The sequence below is a fragment of the Mirounga angustirostris genome, unplaced genomic scaffold, assembly GCF_029215605.1.
Source record: "Mirounga angustirostris isolate CCGP_5_RB_7025 unplaced genomic scaffold, mMirAng1.0.hap1 SCAF_8, whole genome shotgun sequence".
In the NCBI taxonomy this organism is placed as follows: Eukaryota; Metazoa; Chordata; class Mammalia; order Carnivora; family Phocidae; genus Mirounga; species Mirounga angustirostris.
This window is the reverse complement of record NW_026991716.1, coordinates 93,435,871-93,448,592: the sequence shown is the minus strand read 5'-3', so window position 1 is coordinate 93,448,592 and position 12,722 is coordinate 93,435,871. Positions and strand designations below refer to the sequence as shown.

The 12,722-nt window shown below is 36.9% G+C and overlaps 1 protein-coding gene across 2 annotated transcripts in view; it reads left to right on the top strand.

Moving 5' to 3' along the window:
* The window catches only part of SNX3 (sorting nexin 3), a 44,232-nt gene extending 31,727 nt beyond the window's left edge, over nt 1-12,505 (top strand). The window contains exons 2-5 of one of the 2 annotated variants that reach the window (XM_045865272.3): nt 3,663-3,758; nt 10,242-10,366; nt 10,763-10,795; nt 11,744-12,505. In XM_045865272.3, the coding sequence (XP_045721228.1) occupies nt 3,663-3,758; nt 10,242-10,366; nt 10,763-10,793 (252 nt within the window). In that variant the 3' untranslated portion in view covers nt 10,794-10,795; nt 11,744-12,505. The remainder of the gene's footprint in view (nt 1-3,662; nt 3,759-10,241; nt 10,367-10,762; nt 10,796-11,743) is intronic. The other variant, XM_045865271.3, reaches the window with a different exon arrangement.
* Nucleotides 12,506-12,722: the final 217 nt, after the last annotated feature.

The window sequence follows — 12,722 nt, the reverse complement described above, 5'->3', positions numbered from 1 at the left end:
AATGCTTAAGTAAACTACATACTGATACATTTTTGTATATGTGGAAATATGTGTAGGATTAATTCCTAGTGGAATTGTTGGCTTAAAAGGTAAATGCCTTTATTTATTGTTATTATTACTATTTTTAGTTTCAGAGGTAGAATTTAATGATTCATCAGTTGCATATAACACCCAGTGCTCGGGGCGCCTGGGTGGCTTGGTCACTGGGCGTCTGCTTTTGGCTTGGGTCATAATCCTGGGGTCCTGGGATCGAGCCCCGCACCAGGCTCCTTGCTCAGCAGGAATCCTGCTCCTCCCTCTCCCACTCCCCCTGCTTGTGTTCCCTCTCACTGTGTCTCTGTCTGACAAATAAATAAATAAATAAATCTTCAAAAAAATAATAAAATAAAAAAGTCATTTAAAACAAAGAAACCACCCAGTGCTCATTCCATCAAGTGCCCTCCTTAATGCCCATCACCCAGTTATCCCATCCCCCACCCACCTCCCTCAAGCAACCCTCAGTTTGTTTCCTACAGTTAAGAGTCTCTTATGGTTTGCCTCCCTGTTTTCATCTTCTTTTTAAGATACACACATGTAAAAGAGTGATAGATGTCACCAAAATGGCCTCCTTACGGGTTGGACCAGTTTTTACTACCATCAGCAGATTTTTCAAGTGTCTGTCTCTCTCTCTCCTCATCATCACTAGGTATTAAAATGTAATACCTGCCTGTCTGAGTGAAAATGGGATCTTACTGTTTTAACTAGCATTTCTTGTGTGAGTGAAGTTGAACATTACTGGCCGTTAGTCTTTCTGTGGTCTGCCTGTTTTGTCAGGTTATTCATTTTTATCCTTAATTGGTCTCTAAGTAAACATTTTAATAAAATTATCCCTTTGTTTTATGTTGCAAATATTTTGTCTATAATTTGTTCTTGGTCTTTCAACTTTTTTTTGGTTTATGGTATATGGTAGTTTTAACCACGTAAATTTAAATTTTTTGTATACTTATCCTTTAACCTCCCTAATATATTGTAAATTTCAAAAGGGTTAGGGCTCCATCTCAGGCATTATATTCCCCAACTTACCTAGTAGTACTAGCCCTTTTATAAATGTTCCCAAATTGTAAACATAGTTGAATCCTCCTAAAACTGTAGTAAAAAGGTAATCATCCTTACTCTTCTCTATTTAGAAAACCAAAATGGAACATTTTATGAGGGTTAAATAAGTTGAAAGTGACCGATCAAGAGTTTATAATCAACAGAGCTTAAAGAAAACACCTCCACATTTTTTCATTTTTATTTTGATCAAGTTGAGTTGAAAGATGTTGGTGTTGATCAGGAGGAAGTTAACTGGCAAACTTGCCACTCCAAATGTAATGGGCAAATAATATTAAGAATTGCATGATGTGACTTTATCAAAACTTTAAAGCAGTCATCATGTAAAGAAAAATCCTATCCAGAGAGCAAACTAAATATAAGAATTTTCTTTAACTGTGACCCTTTTTTATATATGATCTATCATTATTAGCCAGTCATGGACTTTTTCTCCTTCCCACTCCCCTCTTATTAAAGTGAATCAGATATAATCATGATTGTGTCAAAAGTTCAAAAGGGAAAATGGAAGGTAAAATGAGCTGAATTGGCACTCTTCCCTCAACATTGTACCTGTAAGCTTGATATGTTGTTTCAGAGATTAACTTTATGGACTTCCGTACCCAGAAGTATGAAAATTCTTAGGGAACTCTTTTCACAAGCTTGATCTTAACATATTGAATAAAGAGAGCAGCTAATCCCTTTTGTAAAGTAATTTGAGAGGAGGGAATTCAAAATGTAAAATCTCACCTGCAGAAAACACTCAATTCTATAAAAGCCTTTCTATCTTTAGACACTTAGAAAGACTTAATATTTTAATGCGGAAGGGTGAACTTGGTTAAAAAGCCAATGGGTGAAATTAGAGAGAAATAATCCAGTGCTTTCTTTCTGGGAATTATCATCCTGCTCCCCAGGGGACCTAATTTTATTCCCTGTGGGGAATGAGAATACCCTTCTGTACAGCAAGCCAGCATCTCTAAATATAAGCTTGACTTTTAGTATAATAAGAGTCTTGTTATGTGCAGTTTTGCTCTTAGTCATTAATACAATGAACAAATGTTGTGGTTACCTGGGAAAGAAAATTCAAGTGCTTTTAAACCTCTTGCGAGATTTGGTTTCATGCTTGAAACCTATTCAGTGTTATGCCCAATAGCATCTGTAGATTCCAAGCTATAAGGTATACAACACGGAGAAGTTAATACACTTTGGAAAAAATTGAGACCTACTACAAAATGGGTTTAAGGCCGTGAATAAAAAGCTTTTCTTTCGCTGAATGACAATAACTTATCAGTGGCATTAAGTTTAACAAATGATTGGTATTTTCTTAAGAGTAAGGTTTACGTGGTAGATGATGTCTCTTCTGGTGACGCTTACCTTTTTTCTTTTCAGCTGTAAAACAGTTTGCTGTTCTACAAGTGCAAAGACCAAATTAAAAACAAAATATAATCTAAGAGTATATAGTATTAAATAGCATTTTCAGTATGGTATGTATGGCATTAATTGCCATAAAAACTTTGTGATATGTGCACTTTAAATTCTATTCTTTTTTTTTTTTAAAGATTTTATTTATTTTTTAGAGAGCGAGCGAGAGAGAAACAGCATGAGAGGGGAGTGGGTCAGAGGGAGAAGCAGGCTCCCCGCTGAGCCTGGAGCCCGATGTGGGACTCGATCCCAGGACCCTGGGATCATGACCTGAGCCGAAGGCAGACGCTTAACCATCTGAGCCACCCAGACGCCCTTAAATTCTGCTAATAGTCCTTAATCATAAACCATTTTAAAATAGGTTTGGTGGTGTATTTTCTCTTTTTATAGGGATCAGTAAAAGATAATAAAAATCTTTCTTGTTACTTTTAGAAGTTGACATAAGTGGTCCTTGCAGTCTTATAAAGAACAGTCTCCATTCCAACATAACCCCAAAGTACTGGGCATTACGTTTTCAATTCTTAAAGTTGCCCTCAGCCTATAAAACTGTGGATCTCTGAACCTGATCTAATGTGTATGACTGCTGATTTCCTGCTAGTAGTAACAGTGCAGACATTACACACTCTCCCTGCTAGTTTCTGGCATTTTTAGAAGAATATTAAGCATAATCCTTTATTCATTTCTTTCATTGTGAAACGTCTTATCTAGTCATAATAATAAAGTATTTTGTATATCATGTCAAAGTAGTTAAGGTCTCTTTCCCCTGTGAGCATTGTATGGTAAGGTACTATCTAACCTGGATAGCAGTCAGAGCTAGCTTTATCTCACTCCTGTTCAGTTGACATTTCTACAGCTCACTGAAATTGAAAAAAATGGCCTTATTTATGTAACTGACCACAGGCAGAATGACCTTACCTAAAGCCTATGTGCAGACATGCATTTTAAAAGTTGTACTCCAGTGTAAATAATATACTTGTTTAACGTTTAGCCAAGTTTTATTTTGTTAGAGGTAAAATATCATCATAATAACTTTATGATTTTCTTATCTTAAGGTAACCAGACTTGCCATATTATCAGTTTGACAAACAGATTCCCCACCCCAGCCCTGTTTTTGAAGTCCCTGTCCCATGCTTCAACTTAGGAGTGATTTTTTTTTTTTTTTTAAATTTCAGACAAATCTGCCTATTTTCAAGCTGAAGGAATCTACTGTTAGAAGAAGATACAGTGACTTTGAATGGCTGCGGAGTGAATTAGAAAGAGAGAGCAAGGTAAGAATTATTTGTAATGGGATTTTAAAGCCAAACACTCTGAATTTTATTTAATTAATTTATTTTTTAAAAGATTTATTTATTTGTTTGACAGACACAGTGAGAGAGGGAACACAAGCAGGGTAGTGGGAAAGGGAGAAGAAGGCTTCCCACTGAGCAGGGAGCCCAATGCAGGGCTCGATCCCAGGACCCTGGGATCATGACCTGAGCTAAAGGCAGACGCTTAATGACTGAACCACCCAGGCGCCCTTAAACACTCTGGATTTTAATGTTTTAAGGACCTTTCAGAAAACTTATCTTGAATGAAGGGGGTAAAAGCAAGTATAATTTCTTTTTTTCTAGTAGCTCAATTTTGTCTTATTTTATGGGAGATGGATGAAGTCTGTAATTTTTCCTTAGAACTCGTTCTTCTCTTGTCTACTTTAATGGCTCAATTGAGGCCTTTGCTGACTCATACTTGGATAACGCTTACTTCTCAGAAGTCTTTTGCTATTACTTCCTTTCCCTCATCTTCCTCTTTAGTCTTGCCCCCCAACCCCACACCTTGCCAAGTTTCTCTTCCTCAGTACATCTCATATATCATTGTATTTGCAGTTTTTTTCTTTTACTGACTCATAATACATTTTTTCATCATCACACATGTACATATAACAAAAGCTTCATAAACCAGTACTTACTCTGTGATAGTGCTGATATTCTTCAGCTTAGCTTTTTTAAATGATGGCCATGCTCTAATAGGTTACTACATGCAGTTTAAAAACACTGTTGTATACCTTGGTGTAAGAGTCTTCTCTTAAAATTTAGTGGCTTTGGCTGCAAAAAAAAAAAAATCAAGGCAAGGCAAGGTCTCATTCTAATGTCCCTAATTTCAGCACTGTTTCAGAAGGACATCAGAAGTTGATATGTAGGAGCCCTGAAGTAAGTTAAGGTTAGCTTATGCTCATTTCTAAAGTCTGATAAGTTGAAATGGAAGGAAAACTTCCTTAACCAGATACTTGTGGCTGTATACAAGAGCAATATATTACACAAATCATAGCATTCCATTGAAATGTAAAGGAGTTTTGCTCAAAAGAATATAATAAAAGTATAGGGGTGCCTGGGTGGCTCAGTCATTAAGCATCTGCCTTCGGCTCAGGTCATGATTCCAGAGTCCTGGGATCAAGCCCCACATCAGGCTCCTTGCTCAGCGGGAAGCCTGCTTCTCCCTCTCCCATTTCCCCCACTTGTGTTCCCTCTCTCGTTGTCTCTGTCAAATAAAAAATGAATAAAACTAGAAATATAAGACCGATGTAAAGAAAACTTTAAAACTTCACTGGAAGATAAAAGCAGAACTTAATAAATAGAAATACTACATTCTTAGTTTGGAATATTCACCTTTGAAGATTCATTTACTCTATAAACATTTGAGAGCTATTCTGTATGTTCTATGAGTTATAGATAGAGCTGTGAACACATTAAGTCCCCCACTTTCATGGTCCTTACATTCAGTTGGGGAAGCCAGGTGGTGGTGAAGGGATAGCAGAAAAAATAGTAAGATATATAGTATGGTGATATGCTCTAAAGAAAACAAAAACCAAGGGAAGTAGGGAGTGGTAGGAGAGTACTCTTTCATAGAGTCGTCAAAGGAAGGCCTCACTCTTAGAGGTGACATTTTAGCAGTAGACATGATCAAAGTAAAGCATTTATCTCCTAATTCTGATAGAAATCTTAGTGGGTTTTTTTATAAACTTGCAGATTTATGTATGAGCTTTACAATCAAAGAGAACACCAAGAAGAGTAAAAAATTATTTTCAGGGGGCGCCTGGGTGGCTCAGTCGTTAAGCGTCTGCCTTCGGCTCGGGTTGTGGTCCCAGGGTCCTGGGATTGAGCCCCACATCGGGCTCCCTGCTCCGCGGGAGGCCTGCTTCTCCCTCTCCCACTCCCCCAGCTTGTGTTCCAGCTCTCGCTGTGTCTGTCAGATAACTAAATAAAATCTTTAAAAATATATGTATATATTTTCAGCATGTACTGAGCACCTGCAGGCATCAGAGTTTCTCTTAAGGCTATAGTAATTAAAACAGTCAGGTATTGCTTTAGGGATAAGCAGATAGATTTAGCAGAATGTAATAGAACTTAGAAGCCTACTTGCATGTTTATTGGAAATTTAGTTTGTAATACAGATAACATAGTCAGTAGGGAGAATAATTTATATTCAGTAAATGGGGTTGAAACATTTGGCTGTCTATTTAGGAATAAAAATTTATAACTCACTGTGTATAAATTATAGGTGGTTTGAAGTTGTAAATGTACAAAACTAGTTAGGAAAGTTTTGGGTAACGAAATTATTTATGATCGCAGGGAAGAAGTCCCAGCTTTACTGAGATACAGTTGACAACACTGTGCAAGTTTATGGCATTTGTTATATGTATATATTGTGAAATGATGGCCACAATAAGCTTAGTTAATATATCCATCACCTCACATAGGTTTGTTTTTGTTTTTGGTGGTGGTGAGAACATTTAAGATCTACTGTCTTAGCAACTTTTAAGTGTATAATACAGTATTGTTAACTGTAGTCACCATGCTCTACATTTGATCCCCAGACCATTTTGTAACTGGAAGTTTGTGGCCTTTGACCAGCATCCTCCATTTCTCCCATCGCCCAACCCCTGGCAACCACTAATCTGCTACTCTCTGTTACTAGGAGTTAGATTTTTTTAGGTCCCGCACATAAGTGAGATCATACAGTATTTGTCTTTCTCTGATTTATGGGAAGAAGTGTCTTGATAGGTTTTGGGCTTTGCTTAACATGGCATGTGGTGCACACTAAACATTTGGGACATGTAGACATCACTTATGGAAAAAATAACGGCTTCATTGACATATATATAATTCACATGCCATAGAGTTCACCCATTTAGAGTAAAATTCATTGGTTCTTAGTATATTCACAAAGTTGTACAACAATCTCTACAGTCAGTTTTAGAACATCTTAATCATTCCATAAAAGAAATCCCATACCCATTAGTAGTCACTACAAGTTTCTCCCTCAACCCCTCCTCACCCAGCCCTATACAACCACTAATTGACTTCTCTATGGATTTGCCTTTTCTGGACATTTCATTAAATAGCATAGAATATGTAGTCTTTTGTGTCTGGCTTCTTTCACTGAGGGTGTTTTTAACATTAATCCCTAATTAATTTTTTTTTTCCTAATTCATTTCTTTTTGTTGCCAAATAATATTCTGTTATATGGATATACATTTTATTTATCCATTCATCAGTTGTTAGACATTTGGGTTGTTTCTACTTTTTTACTATTGCAAATAATGCTGCTGTGAACATTTGTGTATAGGTTTGGGTTTTTTTTTTTTGACATACGCTTTTATTTCTTTTGAGTATATATGTGGGAGTAGATTTACTGGTTTCTCTATAACTGTTAAACTTTGAGGAACTCCCAGACTGTTTTCCAAAGTAGCTGTACCATTTTTACAGTCCCACCAATGGCTGAGAGTTCCACTTTTCTCCATATCCTTACCAACACTTACTATTATCTGTCTTTTTTTTTCTTTTAAGATTTATGTATGTATTTGAGAGAGCGAGCGTGTGCACATGCAGGGGGGGGAGGGGTGCGTGGGGGGAGAGAGAATCTCAAGCAGAGTCCCTGCTGAGTGCAGAGCCCCACTCGGGGCTCAGTCCCACAACCCTGAGATCATGACCTGCCAACTGAGCCACCCAGGTGCCCCAACAATTATCTGTCTTTATTATAGCTGTCCTAGTATGTGTGAAGTGCAGTGTCATTGTGGTTTTGATTTTCATTTCCCTAAGGGCTGGTGATGTTGATCAATCTTTCCAGGTACGTACTTACTGGTCATTTATAATCTTCTGTGGGGAAATACTTTTTTCAGATCGTTTGCCCCTTTAATAGAGTGTTTTGTCTTTTTATTTTTATTTATTTATTTATTTATTTTTAAAGATTTTATTTATTTATTTGACAGAGGCACAGCAAGAGAGGGAACACAAGCAGGGGGAATGGGAGAGGGAGAAGCAGGCTTCCTGCTGAGCAGGGAGCCCGATGTGGGGCTCGATCCCAGGTCCCTGGGATCATGGCCTGAGCCGAAGGCAGACGCTTAACGACTGAGCCACCCAGGCGCCCTTGTCTTTTTATTATTGAGTTGTATCTAGAATATATAAAAACTCTTACAAGTCCCTTATCAGATACGTGATTTGCAAAAATCTCCCATTTGATGGATTGTTTTCACATGATGCTGTCCTTTGAAGCACAATACTCCACTTTTAGTAATAGACCAGTTAAATATCTGAAGGGTTTAACCTGTGTGAAAGTTGTACTTTATTACAGTATTGCTAAGAACAATCAAGTATTTTTGTTTATATATTAATACTTTTAACCAAAATCTGTTACATGAGGCTAGAAAGTAGGTGGTATTTAGTGTTTACTGGTCATTATGGTGAAATCTTTTAGCTTTTAGTTTAGTATGCTTTTCTTTATTATGCTGGCCCAAATAACTTCCTGTCTACTTCTCACCCCACATGTACACAAACATCTTTGGATTAATGACTGTTAAATTGGTAAGAACTCTAACTAGATCTTTTCAGACTGCTTAAGCGAAAGTAATTTGATGTTGAAGAGGATCTTTGGAATTTTAGCGGAACAAGCCACTCATGACTTTTCTTAGCTACAACCTGTTACCTACAACCTCACCATCCATTTCAGTGACTGTTTTGAATATTATGTTAGGAAGAATATATCTCTGAAGATAACACATAGTAATCTTAAGTTTCATGCTAAATTATGCCCTGAATTAATGGTAGTTATTTGTTTAGTACATTGGTTCTAGCTTCTTTTTTAATAATAGCTTTATACATACAGATGTTTTTCCCTGCCCATCAGATAGCCATTCTACTGGAGCTCAGTTAGTGGTCATGATCTCTGCTTCTCAGTTGTAAGGTCCCTGCAGGTTTTAACACTCAACTTCACAAATGCTAATAGAGAGTTTCGAAAATGCTAAGGCAGAGTTATGGAGATAAATCTTTAGATGTCTTAATCATTGGTCATCTGGGGAGAAGAGTAGATCTAGGAAGGATTTAGGAAGTTCATGTCTGGCATTTGGTTTTGTGTTTCTTTTTTGCTCTTATTTTGTTCTTTGTTATTCTGTATGAAGTTGTTTTGATCTTTCCTTTTTTTACCCTGCTGGATTATTGTTTTAGGATAGAAACTACGTCAAGAGTTTAAAATTTTTAGAATACATACAATTTTATTACTTGTGTTTACTATTTATATTTCTTCTTGTCTGAATTGTTTGCTTACACCTTTTCTCTGTTTGTGTAAGATATGGATCCAGCTAAGTGGTTAGTCATTTAACAGATATTTGAGCTTCTGTTGTGTGCCCAGCCTTTCTTAAAATAACCATAGGAAGCCTGACACAGGATCCTTATTTGAAGGCATTAATAGGATAAATTGGTGGCTTTCCACCAGGGGCAATTTTGTCCCTCAGGAGACATTTGACAATGTCTGGAGACAGTTTTTATTGTCACAACAAGGGGGTGCTCCTGGGTGCTACCCAGTCTAGTGGGTAGAGGCCTGGGATGCTGCTAAACATTCTACAGTGCACAAGAAAGCCCTCCCCACCCTGCCCCTAAAGAATTATCTGGTTCAAAATGTTAATAGTGCCATGGTTGAGAAACCAAACTAACCTGTGAAATAAATAGCTATGTGCTATTTAACTCAAACAGATATTTGAGCTCCAGGTAATTCCTAGAAGAGAGATCAGTGTAAGTGGGCGCTAGAGGACAGACTTTGAAGGGGAAAATTGGGATATTCCTATGTAGGAAGAAAGAAATGACAGGTCCTTGGGGAGAGAGAGGGTAATGGATGTGGGAGAAAGTTGACATGTTTCTTAGCCTAGAAAATGGAAGAGTGGTGACAGAATTGTTGATTATTTTATTCTTTAAATGCTGCTCGAACACAAGTAGGAAAGACTATATGCAGATGGTATGAGGTGGAGGAAATAGACCACAGAATTCTTATCTGCCCATGCTGGAGAGAATTTGTTAATACTTCATTTCTTGGTGTGATTGAAAGTTGATCTTGATCTCTGCAGTCTCCACCATGAGAAAGCGTTGTCTCCCCTAAGTGGCCTCCGGATTGTCTGGAGGCACCGCAGCCTTTATGGTTGCTCGAATGTTCTCTTTGTACACTTGTGCCTCGACACGTTCAGCAGAAATGGTAATTAAGTTATGGGCCATGCCCTTGAGGAGCCTTGGTCTGCTGGGCTATTCTGCATTTTGGTTATCTTGCCTCCAAACACTGAATCTTTTTTCAGTGTGTTTTTACTGATTTTCTTTTATATTTAAACTGGTTTACAGTTTAAATATAAAAGAATGGCTGTCCTAGGGAACACATACTTTGTTTTCATGTTGTGCTGTCTAATTTTCACAGCCCAGTCAGCATCTTCAAGAACTTTCTTTCCTGTATTTTTTCAGGTTGTAGTCCCCCCGCTCCCTGGAAAAGCATTTTTGCGTCAGCTTCCTTTTAGAGGAGATGATGGAATATTTGATGACAATTTTATTGAAGAAAGGAAGCAAGGGCTGGAGCAGTTTATAAACAAGTAAGTACTTTCTGTACCTCAAGGTGTAAGAGGGAATAGTGTTCCGAGACGACTTCAAGTGAATACTAGTAATTTAGGTATTAAGCTAAACGGTAACACTACTTTTCTTTTTGGCCATTTCCTAACTAACTTTTTGTACCATTTAAATAAAGTAGAAGTATATAACAAGTTGAAGATCATGTGATAAATATTAACACACTTGAGTGATTAAAATGAGTATCTTTGTGTTGACCTAAGTTTTGTATTTGTTTTTCATGGTTAATTTATGCAAATTACATTTAAAATTGCAGCATTTAAAAAATACAGTTTTACTTATGATTTTTTCTCATTTAAGGTATGTTCTAGCGTGAACAATAAAACTTACAGTACACTTGCAATCATTTTGTTTGATTGCAGATGGAGGTTATTATCAGCATGTCTTGTGTAAAGGTACACATTTAAAATTTTCATGGCAAAATGTATTTTTTCAACATGTAAGAAGACCTGAGATTGTTTTACTTTAGAAACTCTTAAAGCAAAATTTCTAGCTTTTAAGTTTACTCCTTTTGAAACATAGCCATTTTTAGAAACCAAAGTGATAGAATTATGCCAGGAAAAGGGGTCGCTATAATTGTGCATTGGCCTTAAATTTAACCAAATAAGGTCAAATACTGGAGAGTAATGGTTGTGTGAGCTTAGTATTATTCAACACTTCAGTTTTTATCTAGTAATAAAGACTGAAGATCTGTGAGTGGTTAAACAGGAGGGAAAGTTGTACAAAGCCTATAACTTTTAGTTATCTGCTGTAGCACGTTAACCTTCGTTGTCTTACGAACCTGTTTTCCTTTGGGAGAAGGCAGTGCTAGCAGAGGTGTTTTTTAAATTCAGAAATTAAAGTCTGGTTACCCATTTTCATCTTATGTTCAGTCTGCAATGGAAACCTTTAAAGCAAACAAAAAGAAGAAGAAAATGGACACTTACGCCCCTTTCTTAGTATTTTCAGCCTTTATTGAACTTCAGTATATTTCTAATTCTGATCCTGTGTCTTTTCCTTCTTTAAAATGGGTTCTTAGAATTAATGACAGGTTTCACTTTGAACATTAAAATTCATTTAGGTTTCTTGTGAATATACCCGTTAATATATAAAGAAGTTAATTGGGTACATTTTCTAGAAGCAGTGCAAAGCTAGCGATTAAATGTTTTCTAAATGACCTAGTGAGCCAAAGGAAAGGAAATACCTACCATTCGTTGATAGAGCATAGCCTTGTGAGCAGTCCAGAATAACACTTACTATTGCTAAATCGTACGTGCTTTTTAACCTTAGAATATATGTGTTTGACCCCCAGCCCCACTTTTGAAAAATACTGTTGGACTAAGTTTGTATTTTTTAATTCCTAGGGTCGCTGGTCATCCTCTGGCACAGAATGAACGTTGTCTTCACATGTTTTTACAGGATGAAATTATAGATAAAAGCTATACTCCATCTAAAATAAGACATGCCTGAAATTTGGTGAGAAGGGGCAAAAACAAAACAAAAAATAAAAAAAACCCTTTCCGTGACTATTATTGATATGCACCAGTGAAGAAGTTCTAACTAACTTTTAGCATGCTGCACAGAAACTGGTATAACATGCCTTCAGTATACTAACATTCATATGCTCGGTTTTGTTTTGTTTTGTTTTGGCAGTTGACAAGAAGTTAATTTGCTTTAGTGAAAATCCCTCATTCCAGCCTTTCTATATAAATAGCTCTTCCTTGCTGTTTTATTGTGGTACCCACCATCGCCTCACAGACCTGTTACTCCAGCATAACCCGCAGTGTCCTAACTAAAGTTACTGACTTGGTCTTATCTGCACAGTTTTTGTGTCCTGTTTGCTTCTTGAATCTGATTAACTAGAATATTTCTCTTACTCCTTTTTAATATGTGATGTCCCTTGACCTAATTTATGTGTAGAAGGACTACACCATTGGTTTCCAGTCCCCCATGTGTAAGATACACACTTGTGTGCAGAAAGTCTCTCCCTTCAGGCTTGTAATACCTTTCACGTGGAAGATCAATGAGGGAAATCTTTATATTCTGTATAAAAACAAAATCAAATTTATATACTAAAATCATTTGTCTAAAAATTTAAGTTGTTTTCAAATAAAAATAAAAAAGCATTTCTGATGTGCACGGATTGTGGTGTTCCCGGCTGCTTTTCCCCCTTTCTGGCTGTCCTGCTTAACTCACTGTCGAGAGGGATTATTTACGAATTATATACTTCTCATTCCTGTAACTCCATTCCTCTTAAACAGTGGTGCTATCAAATAGGCTACCACCCTTTGAATTGGGGTATTTTCTTTTATACAACAAAAAAAGTGATGTACTAAAAGAAGC